The sequence below is a fragment of the Chiloscyllium plagiosum genome, unplaced genomic scaffold, assembly GCF_037043375.1.
Source record: "Chiloscyllium plagiosum isolate Xiang-an unplaced genomic scaffold, Cpla_swu_hap1 HiC_scaffold_37, whole genome shotgun sequence".
Lineage (NCBI taxonomy): Eukaryota > Metazoa > Chordata > Chondrichthyes > Orectolobiformes > Hemiscylliidae > Chiloscyllium > Chiloscyllium plagiosum.
Window position 1 is genome coordinate 3057387 of NW_028270175.1, and position 18499 is coordinate 3075885.

Consider the following 18499-nt stretch of genomic DNA (forward strand, 5'->3'; position numbering starts at 1 on the left):
GGGATGTTGCATTATGTGTTGCTGGAAAAGCGCAGCAGGTCAGGCAGCATCCAAGGAACAGGAGAATCGACGTTTTGGGCATGACCCCTTCTTCAGGAATGAGGAAAGTGTGTCCAGCAGGCTAAGATAAAAGGTAGGGAGGAGGGCCTTGGGGGAGGGGCGTTGGAAATGCGATAAGTGGAAGGAGGTCAAGGTGAGGGTGATAGGCTGGAGTGGGGTGGGGGCGGAGAGGTCAGGAAGAAGATTGCAGGTTAGGAAGGTGATGCTGAGTTCGAGGGATTTGACTGAGACAAGGTGGGGGGAGGGGAAATGAGGAAACTGGAGAAATCTGAGTTCATCCCTTGAGGTTGGAGGGTTCCTAGGCGGAAGATGAGGTGCTCTTCCTCCAACCGTCATGTTGCTAGGATCTGGTGATGGAGGAGTCCAAGGACATGAGCACTCATGGTTCATGTAAGTACAGTACCCAAACAGGCCAATGGCCTCATGCACCACACAATAAACACAATAAACAAGGAGAATCCAGTCGACTCAAAGCTGCATCAGATTGCCAATATACACAAAACAATATCACACAAAACAGATGAGATAAATGGCCTGATAATTTGCTCTGGTGCTTTGATGGATAAAGTATTGGCCAGAACACCACATACACCGTCATCCACTTCTCAATGGAAAAGATACAATGAAGTTTCTTTGCTGTACATTCAGAGGTGCCATGGTACCTCATTCTGAGTAATGCCCTCATCATTTACCAGGACGCAGCTGTTTCACCAGACTGCCTTATTATATCATCATTCCACACTGGATAATTTATGGTGAAAAACGTTACCCCAGATGGGGTAGGCCAAGTTCTATCAATTATTCATTAAAAGCTGAGAATTTAAATGGAGCTCAATGGGTTCCCAGTCCTGTCTCAGGAGGGTAAAGAATTCTCTGCCACTCATTGTCTTAAAGAACTGAATACATTTTGTCATATGTATTCATAAGTCAAATCCAACAGAAATACATGAGACTGTGCATAGCTTAATTTAGAAGCTTCATAGGGAAGCACATTATGGTGACAGACTTGTTACATTTATATGGCTTCCTCATTCATAATGAGGCCTTTAACAACACACCATGTCAAAGGTTGGGGCAGAGTAGAGAAAATTCGAGACTATTTACTTTCATTACCTAGCACTCCTGTTAGAAAATACTAATGGCTCCCTTAGTCGTTCCATTATCTTTTCCAATTTTGTGTGAGTGCAGTTATTAGCGTACATTCACTTGATTCAGATGCAGCTTAGGTATAAAACATCAATCTGCCCACCAGGCACAGCCATAATATTACTGCATCATTTGGGAAACTTTTGTTTCTCACACAGGATTGCCACTTTGCCAACAAAGGTTTTGTTTCAATCTCATGGGGACTTGTACTTATTCAGAGCACTATTTTACTGTAGACTCTAGTTTATTTTGTTATGTTGTGAATAACACAGTGTCACATACACCTTTTTAAACAAGGAAAGAGCAAACGTTACCATATTAGCTTCTGATATATGGTCAATGCTGGCAACTTCTATAGCCAAAGCTACGTTCAAAGGAGGACCTGGATAATTAAAAATGAAAATCAGTAAACAAGGGGCTTGTACGAAAAATATTCATGAGTTATGAGATTTGACTTAAATTGATATTAAACTGCATAAAATATTATTTGTCTGTTGTCATCATTTAGCCATACTGTGGTCACTTGGAGGCAGGTGAATATTCTGCATAACTAAATTGAGCAAAGAATAAAAGAATATGGACAAGAAAAATTTCTAGTTGAACTTCAGCAATTAGATTGGTTTGTTCATTAACAGTTATGATTTGACACTATCACAATGTCCTTATCTGAATGAATTCCAAGTTAATATGCTGCTAGCTCACAATTGCTTTCCAGTTTCTTTCACAGGTTGTTAATAATCTTACGTTCCCTTTCTGTTTATTTTATTGCATTTCATTTTCTCATTGCACTTCATCTGCGATGGCCCCAGTATAAGTGGGGCTCCATAGTGATGCATTGTCCCAAGTGGGTCGTGATAGTCCAGAGCATAGTAAAGAATGAATGTCAGGGTAGCGACAGGGCTCTGGCTCTCCTCACAGGTTGGAACTCCAATCTCATACTTATCTCACATTAACACATGATTTATTGAGGTCTAAGTTACAAGTCATAATCAGGGTTCACTGTTATGCATGTTGCAGAGTTGAGTTATTGATTTGAGTGTTAGTCCTATATGTTGTCTTAAATTAACAGGAAAAGTCCTTTCTTTAATTTCAGTCTCCGCTTCAGAGGAGAGGATACATGCATAGCCACCCTGTAACTTAAGTCAACTCAGTCAATCGTTTTATAACAAGTGGTCTATATTACTCTGTCTGAAACTAAACACCTGCTAAATAATATTACAGTACATGAAAGATGATTGAAAAGCTTCATCAAAAGCAAGTGAATAATTTCTCATTTCATCAGAGGTGGAAAATTGAAGTATTGACTGGGTGTATTGTAAACCTAAAACCAGCAGCATGCCCGAAACGTCAATTTTCCTGCTCCTCGGATGCTGCCTGACCTCCTGTGCTTTTCCAGCACCACTCTAATCTTGACTCTGATCTCCAGCATCTGCAGTCCTAATTTTCGCTCTGTTTTCCTGCTGTCTATTCCCACATCTCTTTGGTAAGATTGTGCTAATCTGCTGTATCATCTTTTCAGAGAACTTTCTAATTCTCCAAGAGTAAAAATCCAGTATTGGCAGGAGCAAACACAAAGCAGCAACAGATCATTTATACCTGTCAGAAAATCAAGTGAGTATTTAACAGGTGGCTTTCAATATCTTTTCATTGGTACAGTTCAAGATTTTTTTACAAGACCATAATCATTTCCTATCATCTGTTATAAATGAACCAATATAACTTTCCAAATAACTGAATTAATAAATATGCTAGCCAGTACACCATTGTGCTTTACCTGGCCAAGAGGCTCTAGATTTAATCTTTCATCAGTGTTGAGTTGTTTAAACATATTTGGCGGTATTATAATTGGTCAAAGAAGGGCACAATCCAACCAGAGTTATGAATTCATAGAGTCATAGAGTCATACAGCGTGGAAAATGACCTTTCAGTCCAACCAGTCCATGCCAATCATGTTTCCAAACTAAACTAGCCCTATCTACCTGCGGCCTGACCCATATCCCTCCAAACCTCTCCTGCCCTTGTTTATTTTACCAAAATACAATATCCCGCATTTATCCAAATTGAACTCCATCTGCCACTCCTCAGTTGCTATTCCTGAATGCTATCCAGTGACTTCTAATGCAATTGTGAATGCCTTCCTGATGGATGAGGAAATAGTTGGAGATGCTGTGATGTGCTGTCACGTTAGCAACTTCAGGCGGAGAGGAGAGAAAATAAATGAGCAGCTGGATTCATTGTAGATTTTAAGGCTCCCAGTTCAAATGTGTTAAAATGATGCAATTGTGTATAATTATTGGTGAAATAGTCTAAGTGACTTGTAATGTTCTCAAATGTTTTGGATTTATTTCCTTGTTTATTTTATTAAATTGTCTCTGAAGAGTCAAATCTGAGAACTACACTGTGTGGGGTAACTCTATTAATGAGTACAACTAGTAGAACACTTCTCCATGGGCAGCATATCAGAAATCCATAAGACCATAAGATATAGGAGTGGAAGCAAGGCCATTCGGTCCATCGAGTCCACTCCGCCATTTAATTATGTTTGATGGGCATTTCAACGCCACTTACCCGCATTCTCCCCATAGCCCTTAATTCCTTGTGAGATCAAGAATTTATCAATCTCTGCACTTTGCCCATGATTTTCTGATTATTATCAGTCAGGAAACTATCACCCATGTAAGGTCAAACTTACAAAACATGGAATGTTTCTGTCAGCACAGAGCTCACTAAATACCATATTTTGAGTGTCTGAATATAAATTTTCAGTATTTTGGTCTTCATGAGCAAACAGGTACTATTAATTTGTTTGTCTTAGTCTTGTTGGGCTTACCTCCTATTCCTGGTCGAAAGTTCCGAGCATATCCTTTCATTAAATCATCCAGGTTAGGTAACCAGGAAATTTCTATATCAGTGGTTATATAATCCCCAAGGTCAGTAATTGCCCTGTTTTAAAAAAAAGATTTATTTAATGTAACAAAGTAAGTTCAACTTTAAAGCAAAGACATACTAAAATGTAACAACATACCACTGATCTGATAAGACAGCATGTAGCTAAGTCATACAGGCCAGTAAAGTCTTAAACTCTGAAGTCTACCGAGTTACCTATTTTTGGCAAGATAGAGGTGCGATTGTCAGTTTCTGTGCGTCTGAGATACAGAAAGTGAATTTTGTCAGATTCCCCATTCCAGTTTTCAACTTCACTGTTAGTGTATAAGCAGGCCAAAGTGAGAACCCAGCTGCTACCATGCCATATACTTTGAAAATGTTACTGTTGAGATGAAATGTAGAATCACAGAATGATTACAGCATAAAAGGAGGCAATTCAGCCTGTTGGGTTCATGTTGGCCCTGCTAAAGAGCAGCCAGTATCATTTCCCCTCCCCCTTTCCCCATGTCCTTCCAAGTTTTCCCTATATGTGCATAGTTGTGAGAGTGGTGGTGGAAAAACACATTTAGAAGGTATAGTCGAAGGAGTTTTAGTTAAATTTATGCAGCACATCTTGTACCTCTGCTGTTGAATGTTGGTGACGGGAGAATGAATATTTATGGAGTTGATATAATTGTTATTAAGAGTTGATATTAGAAACACTCAATTAAAGCCCTCAGCTTTCATTTCATGCTTCCTTTGATTACCATGAGACAGAGCCCAGACCAAGCTCTCCATTGAAGATTCACTTTGATGAGTCAGTGTCAGACAGTCTGCCTATAGGACCATCCTAACCCAGTTTGACTACCTCAATTTGGTATAGACTCTTGGTGAACTGGCTTGGTAAGTGCCTCAGATGCTGGAGATCAGAGTCGAGAGCTTGGTGCTGGAAAAACACAGCCGGTCAGGCAGCATCAGAGGAGCAGGAGAATCAGTGTTTCGGGCATAAGCCCATTCCTGATGAAGGGCTTTTGCCCAAAAAGTTGATTCTCCTGCTCCTCGGATGCTGCCCGACCGGCTGTGCTTTTCCAGCACCAAGCTCTCGACTCTGATCTCCAGCATCTGCAGTCCTCACTTTCTCCACTTTCATGTGCATACCCAATTATCAATTTCTCTTTGAAAGCAGAATTGAATCTGCCTCCAACACAGTCTGAGGTAGTGTATGTAGCTTTTGGAAGACTTTGTAAATAACTCTGGGACTGAAAAGGAGTAAGCCTACCTACAAAACCAAGGGTTGATACAGCAAAAGTCCTGCCCACTCTGCTCTTCCCATGTGTGGTTAGGGCAGGAATCAGTATTACTTTAAGCATTTCACTGCAGTTACCTGCAGAGGCTTCTGAAGATCAGATGAAAGGCCAAAATTCCAGACACTGAGGCACTTACCAAGCCATTTCACCAAGAGTCTATACCAAATTGAGGTAGTCAAACTAGGTTAGGATGGTCCTATAGGCAGACTGTCTGACACTGACTCATCAAAGTGAATCTTCAATGGAGAGCTTGGTCTGGGCTCTGTCTCATGGTAATCAAAGGAAGCATGAAATGAAAGCTGAGGGCTTTAATTGAGTGTTTCTAATATCAACTCTTAATAACAATTATATCAACTCCATAAATATTCATTCTCCCGTCACCAACATTCAACAGCAGAGGTACAAGATGTGCTGCATAAATTTAACTAAAACTCCTTCGACTATACCTTCTAAACCCACAACCTCTACCATCAAGAAGGACAAAGGCAGCAGCTACATGGGAACACTATTACCTGCAAGTTCCCCTCCAAGCCGCTCACCATCCTGACTTGGAAATATATCAGCATTCCTTCAGTGTAATTGGGTCAAAACCCTGGAACTTCCTCCCTCAGGGCATTGTGTGTCTATCTGAACCAAATAGAATGCAGCAGTTCAAGAAGGAAGTTCACCACCAATTTTTCAAGTACAACTAGGGCTGGACATTACCCAAGAAGAGTGATGGTGTTGTCTGGGACATTGTATTTAAGGTATGATTCCAAGAGTATGACTACATCAAGCTGTTGCTTGACTAGTTTGTAAGGCAGCTCTTCCAATTTTGGTACACACTCCAGATGCTGGCAAGGAGGATTTTGAGGGTTGGCAGGGCTGTGTTTGTCATTGGTGTTTCCAGTACCTAGGTTGATGCTAGGAAGTCCATCCATTATGTACATCAATTAAGCACTGCATGAGCAACATAGATGAGGCTAAGGGTCTGCATTAAGTCTATTTGAAAGTTTCTGGATGTCTGTCATTTTAATTCTCTTTCCTCTCCCTGTCATCAGCTTCCTGGATTGTTCCAATGAAGCCAACATGGCACTGTGTAAGCTTTAGGGACAGTACCTCATCTGCTGATTTGACATTTTACAGGCTTCTGCATTCAACACCGAGTTCAACGATTCCTGATCATGAGCACTGCTCCCATTTCTTCAGACAGCAGCTGCTGCTAATGATTGTGCTTTTCCAATTTCCACCTTCTCTGCTTCATTCTTTGTTCTTTTGCTTGGCACATCACCACCTCCTCAGGCCTTTCACTGACATCCCACTTGTCAGTTCATCTCTCCTGCTTCCTCTCACACCTTCCCTTTCATTCTTTTCTCCCTCTCCAACTTTCTTGAAATTTGTTATTGATGGTATCACCAGGTGCAGGTGAATTTGTGACGGATACGGAAGGATCCCTTGGGGCCTTGGAAGGAAGTGAGGGGGGAGGTATGGGCGCAAGTTTTGCATTTCTTGCGGTTGCAGGGGAAGGTGCCGGGAGTGGAGGTTGGGTTGGTGGGGGGTGTGGACCTGACGAGGGAGTCGTGGAGGGAGTGGTCTTTCTGGAACGCTGATAGGGGCAGGGAGGGAAATATATCTCACCTGGACCTCCACACACATCATTTACTGCATCTGCTGCACCCGATGTGGCCTCCTCTACATTGGGGAGACATGCTGCCTACTTGCGGAACGTTTCCGAGAACACCTCTAGGACACCCGCACCAACCAACCCAACTGCCCTGTGGCTGAACACTTTAACTCCACCTCCCACTCCGCCAAGGACATGCAGGTCCTTGGCCTCCTCAATTGCCAAACCATGGCAACACGATACCTGGAGGAAGAGCGCCTCATCTTCCGCCTAGGAACCCTCCAACCACAAGGGATGAACTCAGATTTCTCTAGCTTCCTCATTTCCCCTCCCCCCGCCTTATCTCAGTCCCAACCCTCGGACTCAGCACCGCCTTCTTAACCTTCTTAATCTTCTTCCCGACCTCTCCGCCCCCACCCCTCTCCGGCCTATCACCCTCACCTTAACCTCCTTCCACCTATCGCATTCCCAACGCCCCTCCCCCAAGTCCCTCCTCCCTACCTTTTATCTTAGCCTGCTTGGCACACCCTCCTCATTCCTGAAGAAGGGCTTATGCCTGAAACGTCGATTCTCCTGCTCCTTGGATGCTGCCTGACCTGCTGCGCTTTTCCAGCAACAAATTTTTCAGCTCTGATCTCCAGCATCTGCAGTCCTCACTTTCTCCTTTGCCAAGGATATGTTTATTTAATGTTACTGTATTGGAACAGTTACTGTTTAGTAGTTAAATAATCTATTATTCTGTTAAGTTTTCCAATAGAGTTAATTATTCGAATGTCTTCTTTTTGTTGTATTTTAACTATAGTGTATGCATAAAGTGTATTTTACTTTAAATCTGAAAGTAAATCAAATTGCAGCCAGAACACACTTGCCTTTAAAATAAGAAAAGGTTTGGGTCTAGGCAATCTGCCTAACATATTTTGGGGGGTTGGTCTGATCCATAACACTACCATTTTCTCAACGGGAAACTAGGGATGGTCAATGCTGGCCCAGACAATGACACACACACCCCCTGACAGAATGTTTTAAAACTTGGACCTTTTTGCAGTTCTGATGAAAGGTGACAGACCTGAAACTCTTGTTAACTCCAATGGCAATTTTACTGGTCTGTCATGTATCCTGCTACTGGAACCAAATGAGGATTCTGAAACTCCATGGGAAAACAGAGGGAGAACAGAATGGAATTTATCCATGGCACTCAACGATGAAGTAACAGCTGGCACTATGTACCATTAATGAACAGAGGCCAGCCTCTCTGAGTTGCTGGTTCAATCACATCTTTGCAGGCCAGGCAGTGAACACCAGTAGAGGTGGATGCTGTTGAGGTTTCTGGGAGAGGGGTGAGGGAGCTTCCCTATGACATGTTACCCCTTAAAGAGCAGCTCAACATTATTTTAAAAATGTGTGCTCAGGTCAGGAAGGCAAATCTGTTGGGTGGCTATTTTCAATGTGAGATGGAACTGCTAGGAAGGAGGCTGCTGGGTATACTAACTTGGTGCCTAGGGTAATCTCCTCAAATAAGACAGGCCCATTTTCATGCTTCCCATTTCCATTTTACCAGCCCTTCTGCCACTCAGCCCATTCCCAGAGGACTGGTTAGATGGTGTCTGAATGTTTCTAACATTTCCTAGATTTATTTGTAACCAAAACAAGCTGTTTCAAAGAAATAAAACAGGTGATCTAGTTTTTCACCAGTTCAGTGTCATGTAAACAGACAGTTCGGAATTATTGTCATTTATTTAAAAACTACAATTAGTCTTTATTTCCAGGATTAAGTTAGAGCTCTGAGTTTTAACTGTTGTATGTAAATGTGTTTCTTGGTAAAATATCATTTATATCAGAACTCGTGTATATATTTTCTCATGAAGTTCATTTGATATTCTGCACTGTCTTGTACTTTGAAGGTACAATATTCTCCCTTGCAGAATGTATCCATGATAAATAAACTTTTATTTGTCTTGGGATATTTGACTCATCAATATTTTACCAGACAAGCAACTTTAAAGAGATCTGACATCTTTAAAACCCACTTTTGAAAATCCTTTACTTTCTATAACACAGTTATATTTCAGTGTCCCAGTTTTCTTGTTCAGGAATGATATTTTTAAGAAATGTTTGGCAGTGTTTAATATCCCAAGAAAAGGTTCTGTAGAAAATGTTGACTTCTTCCATCACAGATATTGACTGACCTTGAGCATGTTTCCCGTGATTATACCTTATTTATATTATAAATCGTGCAAAAGTTCATTTCCTTACCAAAGTGCAACTGTGAAAAGAAACTAAAATAGTTATTGATTAGCAGGTTAAGTATATTCATATATTGAAAGAAAGACGCACATTTATATAGTGCATTTTAAGAACATTTGAACATTCCAAAGCATTCTACATCCAGTAAAATAGATGTGAACATGTGAAGTGCAGTCAGGGCTATAACAATTTGTACACAGCAAGGTGCCACAGGCTACACTGATATATTAATCAATTATATTTTACAGATGCTTTCAGAGGAATAAATAATTTGCTGGAAAAGACAAATTCAGTGCAACCTTTTCTTGTACTCACTATAACAATTCACAAAGAATACCAATTTAAGGACTAAGCCAACATTCTTACTGTATGAGAGAAGTGTGCTAATTGATTGTCAAGTGTACCCTTCCCATGATCACCATCTGCCCCAAGTGTAACAGAGCCTGTGGAAGCCACGTCAGTCTGTGCAGCCACCTATGGTCTCATCTGAGTATAGAAGAAAGTCATCCTCATCTGAGAGGGATCGCCGATGTTGAACGAACGAATGAATGAATGATTGGTCAAGTTATTGCCTTGGAGAATGCACAATTTAGTGATGACAGACAGTTGGCTGTCAGAGAAAAAAAAATCAACCAAATTTGACATTTTTCAGCAACACTTAAGTTCTGTACTACAACGACTGTTTGGAGAAACATATATTGAACAAGACAACAGGAAGAACTCACCTTGCACTAGTACCACAGGGGTATTTTTGTGTCAACCTAGAAGGGTAGGTAGAGACTTGGATTAATGTCTCACCCGAAATTTAGCAGGTCTATCAATATATCATATCCTCCATATTAGACTGTAGAGTTGGCCTGGAATTTGTGCTGATACTTCTCAAGTGGGGTCAGCACTGGAAGCCATGTTGTTCACAATTTATATTAACAATTTGAACTTTCGAATCCCAATCACATTGCAGATGTGGGGTTGGAGATATCGATACTGAAGAAGACTGCTACAATTGACTGGAGAACATTCATAAACTTGCAGAAGGGCAAATAAGTGGCAAATGAAGTTCGACTGTTTTATGGTCTTAACATAGAAAAATGTGAGGTAGTGCATATAGGTAGGAAGAATAGGAAGGTAATTTATTTATTGGAAGGTGCTCATCCAGGTGAAGTTGGATGACAAAGGGATTCTAAATTACAATTACACCAAATATGCAAAGAATCATCAGAGGTCAGTGAAATAACTCAACCAAGCCAGAGTGCCGTCAACAAGTCACCTTCTATTTACATGTAGAGAGTCCTTGACACTGATCCAGCTCCCTCAGAGCCAGCTCTGAGTGAACAGAACCTCTCACAGTCCTCTTTACATCTGTCAGCCAGGGCCCCCTGATTGGGGCTATTGTTCTGGTCCAATCAGGGAACTCATATTCTGAGGTCCACCTGGCTGACCTCATTGCAATCATCCCTCTCCCTCTGAGTCCAAGGACCAAGGCCAGTCCTTTTTTTTTTTGCTGCTCCTGCTGGGGCATTTTAGCACTGGGTCACATTCCTCCGAATGTGCTTCTAATATGGTTGGCGTGTAACACACAGTTGCTCGCTCCTTACACCTGAAGCATATGAGAAGATATTCCTTCTCCTCTTCAGGCAGCAAAGGCATCAAGACAGTGACATCCACCATGTTCATCTCAGATTCCGAGATATGTTCAAAGCTTGACAGAGCGTGAGAATCCATGGGTTCTGGAACAGTCAGAAAGGTTGTTGAGGAGGCGGCACGTTTTGCTCCTGCCCCGTTTGCGAGTTTGCAGCTTTCATATGGTCCCCGCACTTGTTCAGGGCCATCACACTGACCTGAACTTTACACATCACTGGACCTGACTTCATGCCCCTTACCCATGCGGGACCATTCCTGTGGTTCCTACACTAACTTTGTCCCCTGAAGTAAACTGTCTCTCTCGATTAGTAGAGCCTTGTGTCTGGCATTAGCTTTCATGATGCCGTTTCACCCTACCCCGCCCAAGGTCTGGGAAGATCAGAATTAGCTTGGTGCAGAGCCTACACCCATCAGCAAATTCTGATGGAGCTATCCTTGTCATTGCATGAGGGGTGGTCCTATAATAAAATAAGAACCGGGACAGTTTGGTATCTAGTGAAGCTGTAGACTATTTGTTTAAGCCTGCCTTCAAACTTTGGACTGTTCTTTCTGCCAGACCACTGGATATGGATGGTATGGAGCTGTGTTGAAGTGACAAATATCATTCAACTTTAGGAAATTCTGAAATTCCCTGCCAGTAAACGATGGCTCATTATCTGTCACCCATACTTCTGGGAATTGTGTATTGGAAAAGATGAGCACAGTTGTTCTACTGTCATCTTCTGTTAGTATCTGGTGCTTCAGGGAAAGGTAGGTTCCCAAGAACCAAAAAGCATGCAGGTCCACAAACTGTCAGGAGAATTACTCACTACTTTTCATCTGCCTGAATGTCATTTACTTGGAAAAAATAAGGCATTCTTTCCAAATACTGGCCCCAGACTTCAACGGCAGGATCAAATGAGTCAAACTTCCCAAATAACAGCATGATGCCAGAAATGCTTACTCAAACTCAAAGGCGACTATTGCGAGTAAATTTCTTCAGCAGCATGCTTTTCTCTCATCGTCGCTGAAATAACTCCACAGAGACCAGTGTCCCCTCAACAGGTCACCCTTTATTTACATGTGGAGAGTACTTGACACTGATCCAGTTCCCTCAGAGCCAGCTCTGTGAACAGAACCTCTGATACTCCTGTTTTCTTATGGACTGGCTTCCAGCACTGAGTGAAAGGAAGTCCTTTCCCAATACTGCAGGGAATAGTTCTTTGGTTATCTTCATAGCACACTAGCACACACAGACCAGGGTTGAATCCTGGACAATGGTAACACATACTACAAAAATCTTACCAAAAATAATTTTAAGTGTTTAACTTTGCTCATTGTATAATATCAGCTGATACTAGAAGTATATAAAATTTAGGTTCTAAAAATGTTTAAAGGTTCATTTACACTCTTGCTGGAGAACTGCTGTGATGGTCGAGAAACAAGACTTCAATTCAACATCATGACCCATCTTGACACAAAAATGAAGCTGAAGGAGGATATTCCTTTACTCTGCTTCACTTAGGAATTAGTCAGCTCTTGGTGCTCAGAGGACTCTCCATGTTTGGTGTTGATCCCAAGTGATTTCGCCTTTACACCATTACAAAAGATGTGGCTAATGAATTTTAAACCAGACTGATTCGCAAGGTTAGATCTCATGGAATAAAGGGAGAACTAGCCATTTGAATACAGAACTGGCTCAAAGGTAGAAGGTGGTGGAGGGTTGTTTTTCAGACTGGAGGCCTGTAACCAGTGGAGTGCCACAAGAATCGGTGCTGGGTTCTCTACTTTTTGTCATTTACATAAATGATTTGGATGCGAGCATAAGAGGTACAGTTAGTAAGTTTGCAGATGACACCAAAATTGGAGGTGTAGTGGATAGCGAAGAGGGTTACCTCAGATTACAACAGGATCTTGACCAGACAGGCCAATGGGCTCAGAAGTGGCAGATGGAGTTTAATTCAGATAAATGCGAGGTGCCGCATTTTGGGAAAGCAAATCTTAGCAGGACCTATACACCTAATGTTAAGGTCCCAGGGAGTGTTTCTGAACAAAGAGACCTTGGAGTGTAGGTTCATAGCTCCTTGAAAGTAGAGTCGCAGGTAGATAGGATAGTGAAGAAGGCGTTTGGTATGCTTTCTTTTATTGGTCAGAGTATTAAGTACAGGAGTTGGGAGGTCATGTTGCGGCTGTACAGGACATTGGTTAGGCCATTGTTGGAATATTGCATGCAATTCTGGTCTCCTTCCTATCGGAAAGATGTTGTGAAACTTGAAAGGATTCAGAAAAGATTTACAAGGGTGTTGCCAGGGTTGGAGGATGTGAGCTATAGGGAGAGGCTGAACAGGCTGGGGCTGTTTTCCCTGGAGCGTTGGAGGCCGAGGGGTGACCTTATAGAGGTTTACAAAATTATGAGGGGTATGAATAGGGTAAATTGACAAAGTCTTTTCCCTGGGGTCGGGGAGTCCAGAACTAGAAGGCATAGGTTTAGGGTGAGAGGGGAAAGATATAAAAGAGACCTAAGGGTGGTACGTGAATGGAATGAGCTGCCAGAGGATGTGGTAGAGGCTGGTACAATTGCAACATTTAAGAGGCATTTGGATGGGTATATGAATAGGAAGGTTTTGGAGGGATATGGGCCGGGTGCTGGCAGGTGGGACTAGATTGGGTTGGGATATCTGGTCAGCGTGGACGGGTTGGACCGAAGGGTCTGTTTCTATGCTGTACATCTCTATGACTTTAATATATTTCATTTATAAAAAGCTTTAACAATCAGAAAAGATTGACATATTCTACATAGAATATTAATAAAACATATTAATTTTCACAATTAAAGGCTCTCTGATATTGTTAATATTTTAGGTAGCAAAAGCTCAATTTTAAAATTTACCTCCTTCTTTACACATACCTACATGACCCCAGCCCTCTCTTTCAAATCTCTGCAGAGCCTCAGCCCATCCTAACATTGTGATTTTCTCCAACCCCACAACACTCTGAGAAATTGACACTTCTCCACCTCTGGCTTCTTGAATATCCCTGATTTTGATCCCTCTACCATTGGTGAGGCTGCCTTCAGCTACCAAAGCTCTAAACTCTAGAATTCCTCCAGTGTCTCACGGTCTGTCTTTCTTCCTTTATGACATTCCATAAACCTAATCTCTTTGGCCATTCCTTTTGGTCATCTGCCACAATACCTCCTCATGTAGACTGGTACCAAAGTTTGGTTTTATAATTCCTCTTTGAGGTGCATTGGGGTGGGTTATTAAGGTAAATACACTGTATAAATGTAGAGTCCTTGATGCTTGGCTAAGTCTGTTCTTCCAGTAATTGTATCAGCTCTACATTGTTAAAGTACCGATTGTTTCTTACCACCAGAAAACCCAGAAATCTTTTATTATTTTACTTTACCTATTTAAAGTTATATCATGTCACGTTTACAGTAATGAGAAAATGAACGGTGGACAGTGTCACAGAGGAGGTCATTCGCATTGCACACAATCATTCTACTGTAGTTTCTACAGCTGTCAAATGTCAGAAAGATTAGAACCCCAGCAGTGAATTAGCAAGCTACTGTGAAATGTCCTAAGGTTGGAAACAAAATGTGCAGATATATGAACCAAAACTGTGTAAAAACTGGCTTCAACTGCAGCTTTAGGTACCTGTTATTGTCCTGATGTACCATTTTTGCACTAATCAGAAGATAGGGATTTATCACACTCCCCTATCTGTTTATTAACTTTCATTATTTCTCCTGTCTCATATCCAAATTTTAATGCGATATTTTATGTTCCGATAATCTTTGTCTTATGTATCGACTCTGGCAAGTACTGTATATTAATGGCTTATTATAACTGAGAAGAAATTAAAGCAAAAGAAGTTGATCAGGTGAAACTAGTTTCATTTGGGATTATGTTCGGCATGGACTGGTTGGACTGAAGAGTCTGTTTCTGTGCTGTATGACTCTAAGACTCTATTACTTGAATAGTAAAGGAGATAATGGCCTATAAAGGAGATACTATTTTAAAAATCAGCACAAAAATAATAACGGCATCCATGGGCTATCGCCCAGAGTACTGTGAATCAGAGATCCTTCTTTACCCTGACAAAATTGTACATAATTTTGAACACCTCAATAAGGTCACATTTTTATCTCCTCTGTTCCAAGGAGAATAAGTCCAGTTTCTCTAATCTTTCCTTCTATGTAATATTCCTCATTCTTGGCATAATTCGAATAAATCTCCTTTGCACTCTCTCCAAAGTTTTAACATCCTTACTTAAATAAGGTTGAAAAGTGTGGCACTGAAAAAGCCTGTCAGGCAGCATGCGAGGAGCAGGAGAATTAACGTTTTGGGCATAAGCTTTTCATCAGGAATATGGGAGGGAGAAGGGGGCAGGCCCCACCACCAGCGATATATTTCCCTCCCCATCCCTCTCAGCATTCCTCAGAGACTATTCCTTCTGCAACTCCCTCATTAGGTTCGTGCCCCCCACAAACCCATCCTCCACTCCCGCCACCTTCCCTTGCCGTCGCAAGAGGTGCAAAACCTATGCCCACACTTCCCCCATCACCTCTATCCAAGGCCCCAAAGGATCCTTCCACATCCAGCAGAGATTTTCCTGCACATCCAAATACCTCAACTACTGTGTCTGTTGCTGTCAATGTGGTCTCCTCTACATTGGGGAGATAGGACACCAACTTGTGGAATGTTTCAGAGAACATTTCTGGGATACATGCACCAAACAATCCCACCATCCTGTGGCCAACCATTTCAACTCCCCCTCCCACTCTGCCTAGGACATGCCAATCCTGGGCCTCCTCCACCGTTATATCCAAGTCACCCAACACCCCATCTTCTGCCTTGGGACACTCCAATCATATGGCATAACATCTATTTCACTAGTTTCCTCATCTCCCCTCCCCCACCTCATCCCTGATCCAACCTCCAACTTTTGAACTGTACTACCTGTCCATCTTTCTTCCCACCTATCCGCTCCACCCTCCCGTCACAATATCACAATCACCCCCTCCCCCACACCTATCTATCACATTCCCAGCTACCTTCCCCCGAGCCACACCCCACTCTCTTATTTATCTCTTAGCCCCCTTCTCACCCCCCCCCCCCCCCCCCCCCCCACCCCATTCCTGATGAAGGGCTTGTGCCAGAAACATCGATTTTCCTGCTCTTCGAATTATTAAAAGAACATAAGGACATGACAACATAAATTAAGCTGATTAGTTGGGCAGAAGTCTTTACTAGAACACTGCAGATATTGTTGTTAATCAACAAATGGTAGGGAGGGAGTGACTCAAGAAAATTACCGTCACCAGGGAAGTGGTACTGAGCAAATTGTTGGATCTACAGACTGACCACCCTCTGCTTTCTGACTGAGTTTGTCCCCACCTTTTAAAAGAATTGCCTAATGTTGGTTGATTGATGTGTGATTTTTAATTTTCCAAGGAAGGAGACAGACAGCAAGAAACTACAGACCAGTCAGCTTAACATCTGTCATGGGGAAGCTTTTAGAAACTATTATTAAAGACATAGAAGGCACTTAGAAAATTTCAAGGTAATCAGGGTTTTGGGAAAGAGATATTATTTTTAACCATGTTATCAGAGTTAGAGTCATAGAGTCATGGAGATGTACAGCATGGAAACAGACACTTCGGTCCAACCCGTCCATGCCGACCAGATATCCCAACTTTGAATAATGGGGAACATTATTGCATTTAAATTTCCAGGAAGCATTTGACAACGTGCATATCAAAGATTATTGCAGAAAATAAAGCTCCTGGTGGATAGAGTAATGCATTGGCATGGATTGAAAACTGACTAGCTAACAAGAAAAGAGAGGAGGCAAGCTTTGTGTCACAGGATCAGTGCTGGAGCATCAACATTTTTACAATTTATACAAATGCCTTGGATGAAAGGATCAAAGCTAACTTTACTGTTGACACAAAAATAGTTAGGAAAATAAGTTGTGAAGAGGACATAAGGAAACTACGAAGATACATAGATAGGTTACATGAGTGGGCAAAGATCTGGCAAACACAGTATAAAGTAGAAAAATGTGAAATTTCAATTATTTCAGGAACAGTAAAGAAGAATCAAATAATCTAAATAGTGACAGGATTACAGAGCTCTGAGAAGGACCTGGGTGGGTGAATTGCAGCATGCAGGTACAGCAAGTATTAAAATGTTGTTTATTGCAAGAACTGAATCAAAAGTGAGGAAATTATGTATTTCAGTTATATAGAGTATTGGAGCATTGGGACACAAGAGCAGAAAAAGGCCATTTGGCCCTCTGAGCCTCCTCTGTCATTCCCAAATCATGGCTCATTCTTTTTCATCTTCCTTCACTGGGTGTGGACATTGCTGGCTGAGCAAGTATTTATTGCCTGTTCCTAGCTGCCCTTGAGACTCAACATCAGATTCTTATGCTATCCACATATCTGTTGATGTCATTAGTAACTAGAAATCTAAGAGGAGAAAGTGAGGTCTGCAGATGCTGGAGATCAGAGCTGAAAATGTGTTGTTGGAACAGCGCAGCAGGTCAGGCAGCATCCAGGGAACAGCAGAATCTATGTTTCGGGCATAAGCCCTTCTTCAGGAAGGGCGTATGCCCGAAACGTCGATTCTCCTGTTTCCTGGATGCTGCCTGACCTGCTGCGCTGTTCCAACAACACATTTTCAGCTAACTAGAAATCTAACCCATTCATACCTGTGAAATCCTGGTACTCAACAAATATCCCTTGTCCTTATTGCCAAATTTTGACAGTTTGAATGAGCACACCACTGCTATTCACTGAGATTTCTGCTGTCACCCAGACATTGCAGCAATGATGAATTGTAGTACAAGGTATTTTAAAGTATCACTATTGTGTGTGGATCATTGTAAAGGATTATCATATTCCTTAGTGACTGTGGCAGTTAATGAAAAACAGCACATTATTCTGAAGCCTCAGATTGAATTGCCATTCTGTCCATCAGTCTTTTCTCCTGCACTTATTTCCAAGTATGGGACCATGGACTTCCATTGGATTTATCCATGCTCATAAGTACTGCAGTGGTTTGCTATTGTATTCTGTGGGATGGCTGGCCCAGAAACTCTTCCACTCTTATCACCTGCCATCAAGTAATTAAAAGGATCAATCAACCTATTCATCCATGTTATGTATGTGGATACAACCTCTACAGCTTGGTACTAGAATGCAGGGGTTCTGGACCAGAGATAGGGGTACTAACATAATTCCGCAAGACTTCCTGAAATTCCATTACTCGGTCCAAAAGATGACATGTGCAAAAGGTACATTTGCTGTAATGTGTACGTCAGAGATAGTTCAACAGATGAATTCAAGATAGCACTGACGCCAAAACAGGCCACTCTTTAAAAGCTCTTGACAGCAGATCTTATTCTCACATTTCTTATTACCATTCCCCACTTTTAAACCTAAATTCTAAGTCTGTCTTTGTGAACCTCCTGTGCCGCCATAACCTTGTCTGCCTCATTCTGTCTAAGCACTCTATCGTTTGTATGTCCTTATTTGCTATGATCTGCCTGTACTGCTTGCAAAACAAAGCTTTTCACTGTACTTAGGGACATGTGACAACAGTAAATCAAATCAAATCAAACATTTTCCTTTGTTTTTAATGTC

The 18499-nt window shown here is 41.7% G+C and overlaps 1 protein-coding gene across 2 annotated transcripts in view; it reads right to left on the bottom strand.

The window, feature by feature from the left end:
• gabrd (gamma-aminobutyric acid type A receptor subunit delta) overlaps nt 1–18499 on the bottom strand; it is a 52547-nt gene that overhangs the window by 21219 nt on the left and 12829 nt on the right. For both annotated transcript variants that reach the window (XM_043676313.2, XM_043676315.2), the window contains exons 2-3: nt 4037–4149; nt 1521–1588 (exon numbers count right to left, since the gene is read on the bottom strand). In XM_043676313.2, coding sequence (XP_043532248.2) covers nt 1521–1588; nt 4037–4149 — 181 coding nt within the window. The remainder of the gene's footprint in view (nt 1–1520; nt 1589–4036; nt 4150–18499) is intronic.